At 45.1% G+C, this 12,789-nt stretch overlaps 1 protein-coding gene across 1 annotated transcript; it reads left to right on the forward strand.

The window, feature by feature from the left end:
* The first annotated feature begins 2,257 nt into the window (after positions 1 to 2,257).
* LOC137355409 (peroxisomal leader peptide-processing protease-like) lies at positions 2,258 to 12,513 on the forward strand. Its single transcript, XM_068020444.1, has 4 exons — positions 2,258 to 3,558; positions 6,138 to 6,268; positions 10,990 to 11,175; positions 11,767 to 12,513. Exons 1-4 carry the CDS (start codon positions 2,339 to 2,341, stop codon positions 11,982 to 11,984), a joined length of 1,755 nt encoding a protein of 584 aa, XP_067876545.1. The 5' UTR covers positions 2,258 to 2,338; the 3' UTR covers positions 11,985 to 12,513.
* The last annotated feature ends 276 nt before the right edge of the window (positions 12,514 to 12,789 follow it).

The raw sequence follows: 12,789 nt of genomic DNA on the forward strand, positions 1-12,789 counted from the left end.
CCAACTTTAAGGGCATTTAACTGGTCATTGGATAGACATATGGATGAAAATGGAATAGTGTAGGTCAGATGGTTTCACAGGTCGGCGCAACATCAAGGGCCGAAGGGCCTGTACTGCACTGTAATGTTCTAATTCTAATTCTCTACCATAGATGGCTGTGGATGCTCAGTCGAGCATATTCAGGACTGATAGATTTTTGAACATTCGGGGAATTAAGGGATTTGGCAATAGGGTGTGGAGTAGCTGTAGATGATCAGTCATGATCTTACTGAATGGTGGAGTAGGCTCGAGGAGCTTTATGGGCACCGCCTGCTCCTATTTCTTATGTTCTTATGTGCTAGTATGTAACTTTAAGAGAGGCCCACACACATTGAAAATGAGTGGGTTGGAGGTTTCCCACAGAAACGGAGCTATGTTGCAGAGTACTTGCAACCACGAGTGAATAGTTCTATTAGTAGCATCCTTCTGACTCTGCTTTCAGCCTTGCCACTGAGGCAGCAAGTTGTGGGTTTAAGCTCCAATGTAATGACTTGAGTACATGGTCTAGACTGATAGCTTAACACATTACTGCAAGATTGTTGCATTGTTTGAGCTGCTCCATGGATTAAAAGCTGCTCGGGTCTGCAAATGAAACCCGACTTGAGCCCAAAAAAACCACATCCCGACCCAATCCGACCACCGGAATATAATGAGCTTTATCGAAGAGGTTATGCTCTACCTTGGAATCGCTCACTGCAGACTAGTGGGGAGTGTTTCCCGCCTTGATGTCCTGGCTGTCACTGTGTCCCACCCGGCCCAACCTGACCCGAGCTCGAATCCCGGACCGGAAGAAAGACCAGACCCGAACTGAACCCGACACACGTCGACGGATCCCGTTGGGTTCGGGTCGGGTAGCCATGCTCTACCGCGGGTGGTCAAATGCCCCAGGTGGAGATGTCCAGGTCAAAATTTATCAACAAACACCCCCAAAACAGATTATCTGGTGATTTATCATATTGCTGTTTGTGGGATCTTGCTGTGCACACATTAGCTGCTATGTTTCCTACATTACAACAGTGCCGTGCTTCAAAAAGCACTTCATCAGTTGTGACACCCTTTAGGATGTCCAAAGGCTGTGAAAAGCAGTATATAACCACAAGTTCTTTCTGTAGCATTTGTTTAAAGTTATCTTTGCAAATGACAAACCAACCCCACCGCCCCCCCCCCCCCCTGCTATTTCCTGAAGGTGGAAATGGTGGAAACATGCTAAAGATGCAAGGCACAGCTAAAACTGGTTGTTGTGGGAGAGGGACTCTCTCAGTTCTGGTGGGCTACCACAAATAAAGTGCTTTCATTCGAATGGGGATTGAACAAGTCAAATTCCATTTTGCACATGGACGTTCAAGGGTGTTACCAGTGTTTTGGGAATCATTCTCTGGAATCCTGTCCATTTTTCTGTTTTAAAAAAAAACCCAGAGCCCTGGGCTTCTCTTCACAATCCCATCCATATTTCACTCCAAATTTTGGTTACCAACTCTGGTTGAATGTATTCCTGGAGGTTTATCACATGACCTTATGTCCCACCCCCACATTCCTGTCATTGGTTGTCCAGCATGTCTATCATGGTGACCTGTCTTGCCACGCCAAATTGGCTAGCTAACAGACTCTGCATGACTTGATTGGATGATTCTTGACTGTCAATCAAACAACCATTCTTCCCGTCTGCGATATTCTTACAATTAGAATCTGTTCAAAGAAAATGGAAAATAAAATTGAAATGATCCTATTTTCTCCAGGGTGTTGCTCCCAGCTGTGTCCTGGCGATTAATCTCAACTCCTGGGGAATCCAGGACAATGCTGCAGGATTTGGAATCCTGCTCCAAATGTCTAAATTCAGTTCATGTTCCCCCTCTGCCCGAGTTTGTTACATTTGGTGCTGCACTCCCTTGTTTCACAAAGCCTGGATGCAGTGCTTGCTGCAAAATATACCATTAAGCTAGGCAATGGGTTCATGTACATTAAAAAATCAAGTGGGTTATTCAAAATTATTATTGAATGCATTGAAGAGGGAGCTAGAGAACACTTGAGGGAGAAAGGAATTGAAGGTTGGATGGAAGAGGCTTAAACATCAGCGTTGGATTGAATGACCTGTTTCTGTGCTGCAGACTCGATCTAAATCTGAAACTGAGTTTGAAAAGACTGGAAAATAATTTAAAGCACTGCTGCTCTTGACCCCAGTTGCTGCCATGTGATGTTAAATGCATTGCTTCCGGGTTAGCAATCAGGGTTTTTTGCAATGGTCCACAACGGTTCCTTGGGATTGTGCTGTGCTATAAATGCAGAGTGATCGCTGCTGCCCATGATTTCCCCGGAGAGCTGCAGTTGTATTGTCTCTGCAGAGCTGCGGAGCTGCAGCGGCGGGGGCCAAGTTGCAAGAGAGGAGACGCAGTCCGGGATCCCAGCGCTGTCTCTCGCTCCTGATACTCAATGGGACGAAGCGTGGAGCTGCAGCGGGCTGCTGCTGGATGGCAAGCGGGGACTCGTTCTCTGCCACGGCCAAATCTTCTTCCCTTTCCTCCAGCAGCGAGAGCAGGATCTGCGCCGCAAGCCATTCCTGCTGCCTGGGGCTTTCCACAAGGATCTACAGATCCATGTCCAGTTCCCTGCAGCCAACCTTAGGACCAAACCCAATCCTCCTCTGCCTTTAGCTCCCAACCATGCAGGAGCACTGGATGCTGAAGCAGAACCCCTCAATTCTGACTCGAATCCAAAGTTGCCTTCAGTAGCTCCTGGTCTGGTCAAGCTCCAGAGCTACAGCCAAGCTGAGATGCTGTTGGTCTTCCCCTGCCCAGAATTTCAAGCTATCTTCCAAACTTTATTCAACAAGTCAGACAAATGGCATTTCTACAGCGAGGACAAGGAACAGGAGCTGCGGTCTGAGCTGTTGGACTTGGTGTGGTTCGGCTTGCTCCGATGCCCGGGTTGGGCTGATGATGCCCTGGGAGGAGAAAATCTGCAATACGCGAGGAGTGAGTGTTTGAGGAAAGGACAGCCCCTGTTCAGTTGTGCTTCACCCTTTGCCTCTTTCTGCTCCGAGATCTTCATGAACACACTCAGTAAAGGAATCGTGAGTAATCTGGCTGGGGAGCGGAACGCAATGATTTTGACAGATGCACGCTGCCTGCCAGGGACTGAAGGAGGTGGCATTTATGTCAAGTCTCAAGATCTGTACTATTTAGTTGGTTTAATCGTGGCACCCCTTTGCTGGAAAGCCAATGAGTGGGTTGGACTGACATTGGTGTGTTCTGTGACCTGCATATTTGAGACCGTTAGAAGGATTTTGGATGGATTTGACAAAAGCTGCAAGAAGGTGTCATTTTGCTCAGTATCTGGTCACCTGCCCCTGACTAACCCAGGGAGGCACAGTTTAACTCGGCTGCTTACTGCAGTAGCTCTGCTGGAATGTGATAGAGTGTGGGGATCAGGGGTGATCGTTAGTCCCAGACTGATTCTTACATGTCGACACGTGTTAGACCAAGCTTCAGCTGTCAGAGTGAAAATACAGTCTGACTCAAACAGGTGGGAGTCTTCTATACATGTGGAATTATGGCTTTGGCACGGTGTGTTAGAACTCTTGTTACGCCTGAGCATGTAAGACAGCCTTGTACCCTATTCCAGCAATGTGTACATCATCCGAGCTCAGCAGGGTAGCATTCTCACTCTGAGTCAGGTTGTGCGTTCAAGCCCCTGTTTATGGCTTGAGCATATCAGAGTTCATTTTAAGAGTCCACACATTTGGAAAGGACCCTCAGCAATGGGGAGTACGCGTCCGAATCTGGGTGTGTGCAGCCCATAAATTCCAACCAGTAATCAGAAAATTAAGGGCAGTATGTGCTTGCATTTTTTATTGTGGGCTGTTTTTCTACAAAACAACAGTCATTATACTTCAAAGTAATTCATGAAGCACTTTGGGACAGTTCTAAAATACATGATTATTGTTATATACTTACAACAATTACTTGTATTTATGTAGCGCCTTTAACATAGTAAAACGTCATAAATATAACAACACCAAGCCACATAAGGAACGACAGCTGACCAAAAGTTTTGCCAAAGAGGTAGGTTTTAAACAACATCTTAAAGGAGGAGAGGGGGGGCAGGGAGGCGGAGAGGTTTAAGGAGGGAATTCCAGACCTTAGGGCCCAGGTAGCTGAAAGCATGACTGCCAGTGGTGGAGCAGTTAAAATTGAGAATGCGCAAGAGGCCAGATTTGAAGTTTTTATTCATTCATGGGATGTGGGCGTCACTGGCTAGGCCAGCATTTATTGCCCATCCCTAATTGCCCTTGAGAAGGTGGTAGTGAGCTGCCTTCTTGAACCGCTGCAGTCCATGTAGGGTAGGTACACCCACAGTGCTGTTAGGAAGGGAGTTCCAGGATTTTGACCCAGCGACAGTGAAGGAACGGCGATATAGTTCCTAGTCAGGATGATGTGTGACTTGGATGGAAACTTGCAGGTGGTGGTGTTCCCATGCATTTGCTGCCTTTGTCCTTCTAGTTGGTAGAGGTCACGGGTTTGGAAGGTGCTGTCTAAGGAGCCTTGGTACGTTGCTGCAGTGCATCTTGTAGATGGTACACACTGCTGCCAGTGTGCGTCGGTGGTGGAGGGAGTGAATATTTGTCGATGGGGTGACAATCAAGTGGGCTGATTTGTCCTGGATGGTATCGAGCTTCTTAAGTGTTGTTGGAACTGCACCCAATCCAGGCAAGTGGAGAGTATTCCATCACACTCCTGACTTGTGCCTTGTAGATGGTGGACAGGCTTTGAGGAGTCAGGCGGTGAGTTACTCGCCACAGGGTTCCTAGCCTCTGACCTGCTCTTGTACCCAAGGTATTTATATGTCTACTCTAGTTCATTTCTGATCAATGGCAGCCCCCAGGATGTTGATAGTGGGGGATTCAGCAATGATAATACCATTGAATGTCAAGGGAAGATGGTTAGATTCTCTCTTGTTGGAGACGGTCATTGCCTGGCACTTGTGTGGCGCGAATGTTACTTGCCACTTATCAGCCCAAGCCTGGATATTGTTCAGGTCTTGCTGCATTTCTACACGGACTGCTTCAGTATCTGAGGAGTCGTGCTGTGGAGATCTTCCAATGCCGGAAGAAGTTGCAGAGATAGCGAGGGCCTTGGAGGAATTTGAAAACGGGGGTGGAAGGTTATCGGGGGTAGGTGGAAATGTGGAGTAATCAGTTCAGCTGTGAACTTATTGAATGGCGGAGCAGGCCCGAAGGGCCGAGTGGCCTACTCCTAATTCGTATGTAAAATCAAGGTGTTGCTAGACCAGGAGCCAATGTAGGTCAGCAAGCACAGGAGGGATGGGTGAATAGGACTTGGTGCAAGTTGGAAAATATGGGCAGCAAAACTTTGGATGAGCTCAAGTTTATGGAGTCTGGAGGCCATCCCTTAAACAGCTGCAGCTAGCGTGGCACAATTTCTGTGTTGTAGTTAGTCTTTCGGAAACAAATCTTTCGCAGAGTTAGAGAAACAGGTACCACGAAGCCAGGAATGCTGACTGCTTGCTGGGTTACAGTTTCACAGGCATTGGAATCCCTCTGGTACCTTATCCAAGTGATCATAAATAACCAGCTAATTAGTATGGAAATGGTTCAATCATATCGTTCGCTTGTCAAAAAAGCTTATAACAAAAGTTATAACAAACATGTATAAAGTTTCAAAAGTTTATAACATTATTTTTGAGGCTGATATTAAGTTTTTTTTTCCTCCTTGACGTGTTAACTCCTTTCTGGCACTGTGTCCCAAATGGCCATCCTTCTTGTGTGAGCTTCAACAGTAAGTATAGCCAGTCCGTGTGAACAACACACTAGCGAGCCCAATCTGATCACCTTGTGCTGGTTTCTAAGTGGGCATCAGGAGCAGAACCCCTGGCCAACTCTTCCCATCCTTAATCCACCAACACTGTTGCCAATTATAGCCTCCCTACTGAGGTCAGACAACTTGGCTCAGATCAGGCTACAACCCCAGAGACTTCTGATCCTTGATTTCTCACCTTTACTGTCCTGCTAGTGATTAGACCAGTAAAGTTGGTACAGGTTGAAAATGTGTTTTCTTTTAACTCTTCCCTGTGTTTACCTTCAGCTGCCTTGTGTTAAAGGGAAGAGTGTTGTTTGCTACAAAGGAGAATTCAGCCTACGATGTTGCAGTGGTGGAACTGGAAGACGACCTACCGGCTGTTGAACCACCTGCTATTGCTTCTGGGTTTAGCACAGGTAAGGAAAGGATAAGGAAGGTAAAGAGGTTTACTTAAGGAATCACAGAATTGTTACAGCACAGAAGGAAGCCATTCAGCCCTTCATGGCTGTGCTGGCTCGCCGAAAGAGCAATTTACCTAGTGCCGCACCACGCCTTCTCCCCGTAGCCCTGCACATTCTTCCTTAAATTATTAAAAATAACCTAATAGCCAGAATTTCAGAAACTATATGCTTTAGGACCAAACATTCTATGTTCTATAAATTCACTTCTTAATTAACAATTAGCATTTATTAAGTTCTCTTAATGTAGTGAGGTTTTGATTCGTTGAGGATCTGCAATAAGTGATTTTTTTTAAACATCTGTCTGATTATTTCCTTTTGCTTTGAGTTATGGAGTCACTGTCAATTTTTTTTTTACAAATTCTTATTTATAGATCCAGTTTTTTATGGGTCTGTGAGTGTGCTGTTGAGATAATGGATTGGAAATTAGTACAAAAATCCAGCAACTAACTCACAGGCTTGCAATTAAAATGGCAATGATATGGAAACTGCTACATATTGGCTGAAGTACATGTAACACTCTCCCAGATGTGTACAGTGTCATGTTCCACACTGTTGACACACTTAGCTCCTGATTGTGAGACAGGGCGATCCGCTGAGTAAGTGCACCAGTGGGCCAGAGACAATGTGTATCTTAAAGCATGACATTGCATTGTAAGTAATGAGGGACAAAGGCATCCAGCAGGGTTTGATAAAATGTTATCTTCCTGTCACTGTCTGAGAACCCATTTATACAGGGGAGTGTTTGTTGTCTGTTAATAAATGTAAACTTTAACAGGGCAGATTGCAGCGTTTTTTTGTAAAAAGGCGTGGGATTGATTTGAGAGAAAGGTTCTGTGTGGTTAAAGCAGAGTTTGTGCTAAACCTACAATGCATATTTTTTCAGGGTGAGGAAGGTTGGTGTTGGGGAATGAAATGCTTTGAATATTTTTAACCCAGGGCTGTGTATAACACTGGCTAGGCAGAGATTACAGTTCAACTTTAGTTCAAAAATGCCATTTAGAATTGCAAATCCCAACTGCAGACTCAGCATGAAAAACTGTGACTGTCTGCTGCCGGGGTAAGAGCTGGATTTAAATACCAGCAGCCAGGTCACGGACACCAGTCCCCCTGAATCCAAATTAAAACACGGCTGTGCAAAATGGCCTTGAGTATGGAGCCCAGCAATGTACATAATGCTAGGCTGAAATCAACACCGTTATTACATTGCGTTGCATTCCCCAGCACCTCAGCTAAGTGGGCCTCCCTCTGACAGCAGTGTTACGTAGTGTAAATTACTCGCAGAACCACAAGAATGTAAGAAAGAAGAAAGACTTGAATTTCTATATAACGCCTTCCACAAACTCAGGATGTCGCAAAGTGCTTTTACAGCTTTTTGAAGTGTAGTCACTGTTGAATGAAATGCGGCAGCAAGTTTGCACACAGCAATCTCCCGCAGACAGCAGTATGATAATGACCAGATCATCTGTCAAATATTGCCCAGGACAACAGGAAGAACTCATCTTAAAATAGTGCCATGGAATATTTTACATCTACAAAGCAGCCCGCTTGAACAGTACCCCATCCACCACCTTAAACATTCACTCCCTCCATCACCGGTGCACAGTGGCATCAGTGTGTACCAGCTACAAGATGCACTGCAGCAACTCACCAAGCCTCCTTTGACAGCACCTTCCAAACCCGTGACCTCTACCACTTAGAAGGACAAGGGCAGCGGACGCATGGGAACACCACCACCTGCAAGTTCCCCTCCTTGCCACACACCATCCTGACTTGTCGTTATATATTGTCGTTCCTTCACTGTCGCTGGGTCAAAATCCTGGAACTCCCTCCCTAACAGCACTGTGGGTGTACCCACCCCTCACGGACTGCAGCGGTTCAAGAAGGCAGCTCACCACCACCTTCGCAAGGCCAGTTAGGGATGGGCAACAAATGCTGGCCTGGCCAGTGAGGTCCACATCCCATGAAAGAATAAAAAAAAACCTGAGAGGCATCAGTTTAGGGCAGCACCTACGACAGTGCAGCCCTCCCTCAGTACCTTTGATTTTTGTGCTCAAGTCCTGGAATGGGACTTAAACCCACAACTTTCTCACTCAGGAGGTGAGAGTGCTACCCACTGAGGCACAGCTGACAACTAATGTAGGTTTAATTTCTGGGTTAAAGTTGCCTGTCAGAATAGAGAAAACATGGCAAAGCCAGCTTAGCTGGTTGCTCTCTCAGTCTCTGTGATAATGGGGAAGGGCCGTATACATTGTGAGACCAGCTCCCAGCGTGGACTGTGAAGAGTGGGACAACAATGACTGAGTTTGCTGACCTGGAACAGGTACTTAGAAGCTCAAAAATAAACCCACCTGATAACCAGTCATGTGCTGCATGCTGAGATCAGGCTGCTTCAGTTTCCTTGCATCTGTTAGGAAGGGGATTTTCTTCCTGTCATCCCATGTGGGATGCTGTTGTTTGCTGATAGCACTGTCACCTTCCGAAGGTTGTTAGTTCAAATCCCACTCCAGGACTTGAGCACAAATTTGTGATTAACTCCAGGGCAGCAGCTGAGGGAGTGCTGCACTGTTGCTGGTGCTGATGTTTTAACGAGGTGCCCTAATTAACACCAAAAACAGGTAAACTGCTTGTTTATCGTGCTTCTTTGCATGGGATCCTGCTGTGTTCATATGGGCTGCTTTTGGTTCTTGTACACGTTTCAAACAACTTCACTGCGTGTGAAGTGTTTTGAGATTTTTTTTAACGATGAAGCACTGTATGAACGCAAAGCTCTCCTTTCGCTAGATACTATCTCGCTAAGCAAGCTCTGTCTATTGTATGAATGGGAAATAATGTTACACAATGAGATAATACTTGGGTTAAAGGTAATTAGACTGGCGGAAGATGGGATCTGGTGTTTCTGTTTACATAAACGATTAGGATTTGGGAATCAAAAGTACAATTTCAAAATTTGCAGATGACACCAAATTGGGGGACATGTGGGGGAGGGGGGGAGGTATAGTTAAAACTGAAGAAGAATGCGACAAAATACAAAACAACGTTAATAAACTTGTGGAATAAGTTTGTAAATGGTAAATTAATTTCAATATAGATAAGTGTGAGGTGATACATTTTGGTAGGAGTAAGGAGATCACGTACTCCTTGGGGAAACAAGAATATAAATGGGGCAGAGGAACAAAGGATCACAGCATCACAGAATAATACAGTGCAGAAGAGGCCCATCGAGTCTGCACCGATGCATTAAAGACACCTGACCTGTCTACCTAATCCCATTTGCCAGCACTTGGCCCATTGCCTTGAATGTTATGACGTGCTAAGTGCTCATCCAGGTACTTTTTAAAGGATGTGAGGCAACCTGCCTCTACCACCCTCCCAGGCAGGGCATTCCAGACCGTCACCACCCTCTGGGTAAAAAAGTTCTTCCTCAAATCCCCCTTAAACCTCCCGCCCCTCACCTTAAACTTGTGACCCCTCGTAACTGACCCTTCAACTAAGGGGAACAGCTGCTTCCTATCCACCCTGTCCATGCCCCTCATAATCTTGTACACCTCGATCAGGTCACCCCTCAGTCTTCTCTGCTCCAGCGAAAACAACCCAAGCCTATCCAACCTCTCTTCATAGCTTAAATGTTCCATCCCAGGTAATAGGACACATTTAGAAATCTTTTAACAGTAATACTGCAGGTTAACAAGGCCATAAAAAAGGGCAAACCATACTCCGGGATCCTTTCTAGAGGAACAGAATTTAAAAAGTAGAGAAATTATGTTAAACTTGTACCGAACTTTGGTTAGAGCATGCTTAATTCTGGTCTCCATATTATAAAAAAGGATATAGATGAACTGGAGAAGGCGCAGAAATAATTTACAAGGATGATATCAGAGCTGTGAGTTTATAACTACCAGGAAAAATTAAACAGACTGGTGGTTATCAGATAGTCTGCCTAAGATTTAATTCCATTGACTGCAGTGACTCTGAATATCAGCCCCTGCTTAGAACTGGCGGCTGTGCTGATACCGTCCGTTTCACTCCACCGGCCGAGACACATTTCTAGCCTTGAGGTTCTTTTCTCTGGAAAAGAGAAGGCTGAGGGGGTGACCAAACAAAGGTCTTTAAAATTATGTGAGGGGGGTTGATCTGGTCGCTGTCGGGGAGCTGTTTCCACTTGTGGGTAAAATCCAAAAGTAGCTGAGGGAGTGCTGCACGGTCTGAGGTGCCAGTATTTGGATGAAATGTTAAACCGAGTTTTGTCTACCTGTTCTACTGGTTCAAGTAGAATCAAAGATCCCACGGCATTTTTTAACTAAAATGTCAACAAAATGTCAAATGGTCCATAGCGTCAGTACGTGCAGCGCCAGTATAATTTTCAGGAAGTCCACTGCATTTTTATTACTGTCCGAGCTCCTGTCATAAGTATAAGATAGTCACTAATAAATCCAATAAAAAATTCAGCAGAAACTTGCTACCACAGGGGGTGGTTGAGGTGACTAGTGTAGATGCATTTAAGGGGAGGCTAGATAAGCATATGATGGAAAAAGGAATAAAGGGTTATGCTGATTGGGTGTGGTAAAGCAGGGTGGGAGGATTCATGTGGAGTATGAACCAGTTGGGCTGAATGGCCTGTTTTTGTACTATGAATTCAATGCAATGCCTTCAGTGAAGATGTGTCTCTTTGCCAACAGGAGAGGATGTCTGTGTCATTGGCTACGGGGTGTTTGGCCACACCTGTGGGCCGTCAGTGACAGCTGGGATTCTATCTGCTGTCATCACTGTGGACAACCAGCCTGTGATGCTGCAGACAACCTGTGGAGTTCACGCTGGGGCCAGTGGTGGGCCTGTCATCAGAACAAGCAATGGAGAGTTGCTGGGTAGGTTGGATGTCATCGCCTAATGGTCGGAGTTTGTAGAGGACACCTTTGAATGAACTATTTGAAGCAGAACGCAAGTGTTTTTCCCGGTGTCTTGCCCAATATTTATTCCTCAATCAACATCATTTAAAAAAGTTCTGAAGAAGGGTCACTGACCTGAAACGTTAACTTTGCTTCTCTCTCTAGAGATGCTGCCAGACCTGCTGAGTACTTCCAGCGTTTCTTGTTTTTATTTCAGATTTCCAGCATCCGCAGTATTTTGCTTTTATTAAAAAAAGATTATCTATTCATTGCTGTTTGTGGGATCTTGCTGTGTGCAAATTGGCTGCTGCATTTCCTACATTACAACAGTGTCCACACTTCCGAAGTACTTCCTTGGCTGTAAAGTGCTGAGGTTGTGTCAGTCTTTTATTTTTTCTTAAGTAGTTAATGCCAGGTTACCCCCTAGTTCTGCAGTACCACCATTCTCCTCCTTGCCTCCCGTGTTGGAAGTTTTTGCTGTTTTTGTGCTAATGGCATCTTTAACATTTCTGCTTCATTTAAATGTAGAAGCATCGTTCAGTGTCAAACTTATGTCATCTTTCCATACAGGGATTGTATCCAGCAATGCCCGAAACAACAGTGCAGGAGCCACCTATCCCCACCTAAACTTCAGCCTTCCTATCACAGTGCTGCAGCCTCTGCTTTCTGCCTACAACCAGACGAGGGACGTTGGGGTTTTTGAGGGCCTAAACAAAGCCAGCGATCGACTGCGTGCACTTTGGAGACTCCAGGGCAGCTTCTCATCCTCTCCAAAGAGCAAACTGTAACTGAGAGGTCACGGAGGATTTAGGTTTGACCTCTCGTTGTAGGTCCCAGAAACTGTTGGGAGATTAATTCAATAGAGTTGAAAATGACAGGAGTTCACTGGCTCCTTTATATAATGATCTGGAATATACTTGAACTCAATATTCATAGATACCCTGATCTAAGTTAAACAGGTCCCTAAATCTTAAATCTAAGAAACAGAGGAATAATTACAAGGCAGTATTCTCATCCTCGATGCTAGGATGATGATTATAAACTGCTTGCACTTTGTGTTCTTGGTGTTCAGTGTGACTTGAATCTTTCAAAAAGATTGTTGCTTGGGCTCTGAATATTTTGCATAAAATGCTGCCATCTAGCTCTGTTGAGAGCAATCTACCATTGTAACTTTGGCTGGCATAACGAAATAAAACATTCCTTCTAATCACATGACAGTGAGCATAATCCCAGTTATATCAGGAATTACAGAAGATTGTGAACCTCTAACAATCTGATTAAAACAAGTGAAACTGAATAAATGTCACCAAATAGTTTTCTGTCCATATGTCCTGGCTTCCTATAACTCTTTCAGGAGGTGATAGATATGGTTGATGGGGGAAATGCAGTGGATGTGGTGCACGAAGCCTCAGAAAGCCTTTGACAAGGTATCACACAATGGAGAAAATTAAGGTGTATGGAGGGTAGCAAATTAGATTGAAAGCTAGTCAGTAGGGAACCAATCTTGAACCAATCCAATAGGAAGGATCAGCCATGGCTACCATCATAATTGGAAGCAGGTTGCCTGCTGCGTGATAGAAACTTACCACCACA

This window comes from Heterodontus francisci, chromosome 42 (assembly GCF_036365525.1).
Source record: "Heterodontus francisci isolate sHetFra1 chromosome 42, sHetFra1.hap1, whole genome shotgun sequence".
Classification (NCBI taxonomy): domain Eukaryota; kingdom Metazoa; phylum Chordata; class Chondrichthyes; order Heterodontiformes; family Heterodontidae; genus Heterodontus; species Heterodontus francisci.

Bases quoted from the DNA above. Each gene is read 5' to 3' on its own strand.
- LOC137355409 (XM_068020444.1), top strand. From the start codon at position 2,339: ATGATTTCCCCGGAGAGCTGCAGTTGTATTGTCTCTGCAGAGCTGCGG. The intron at 3,559-6,137 runs GTGGGAGTCTTC...GTTTACCTTCAG, and splicing joins ATACAGTCTGACTCAAACAG to CTGCCTTGTGTTAAAGGGAA. The intron at 6,269-10,989 runs GTAAGGAAAGGA...CTTTGCCAACAG, and splicing joins TGCTTCTGGGTTTAGCACAG to GAGAGGATGTCTGTGTCATT.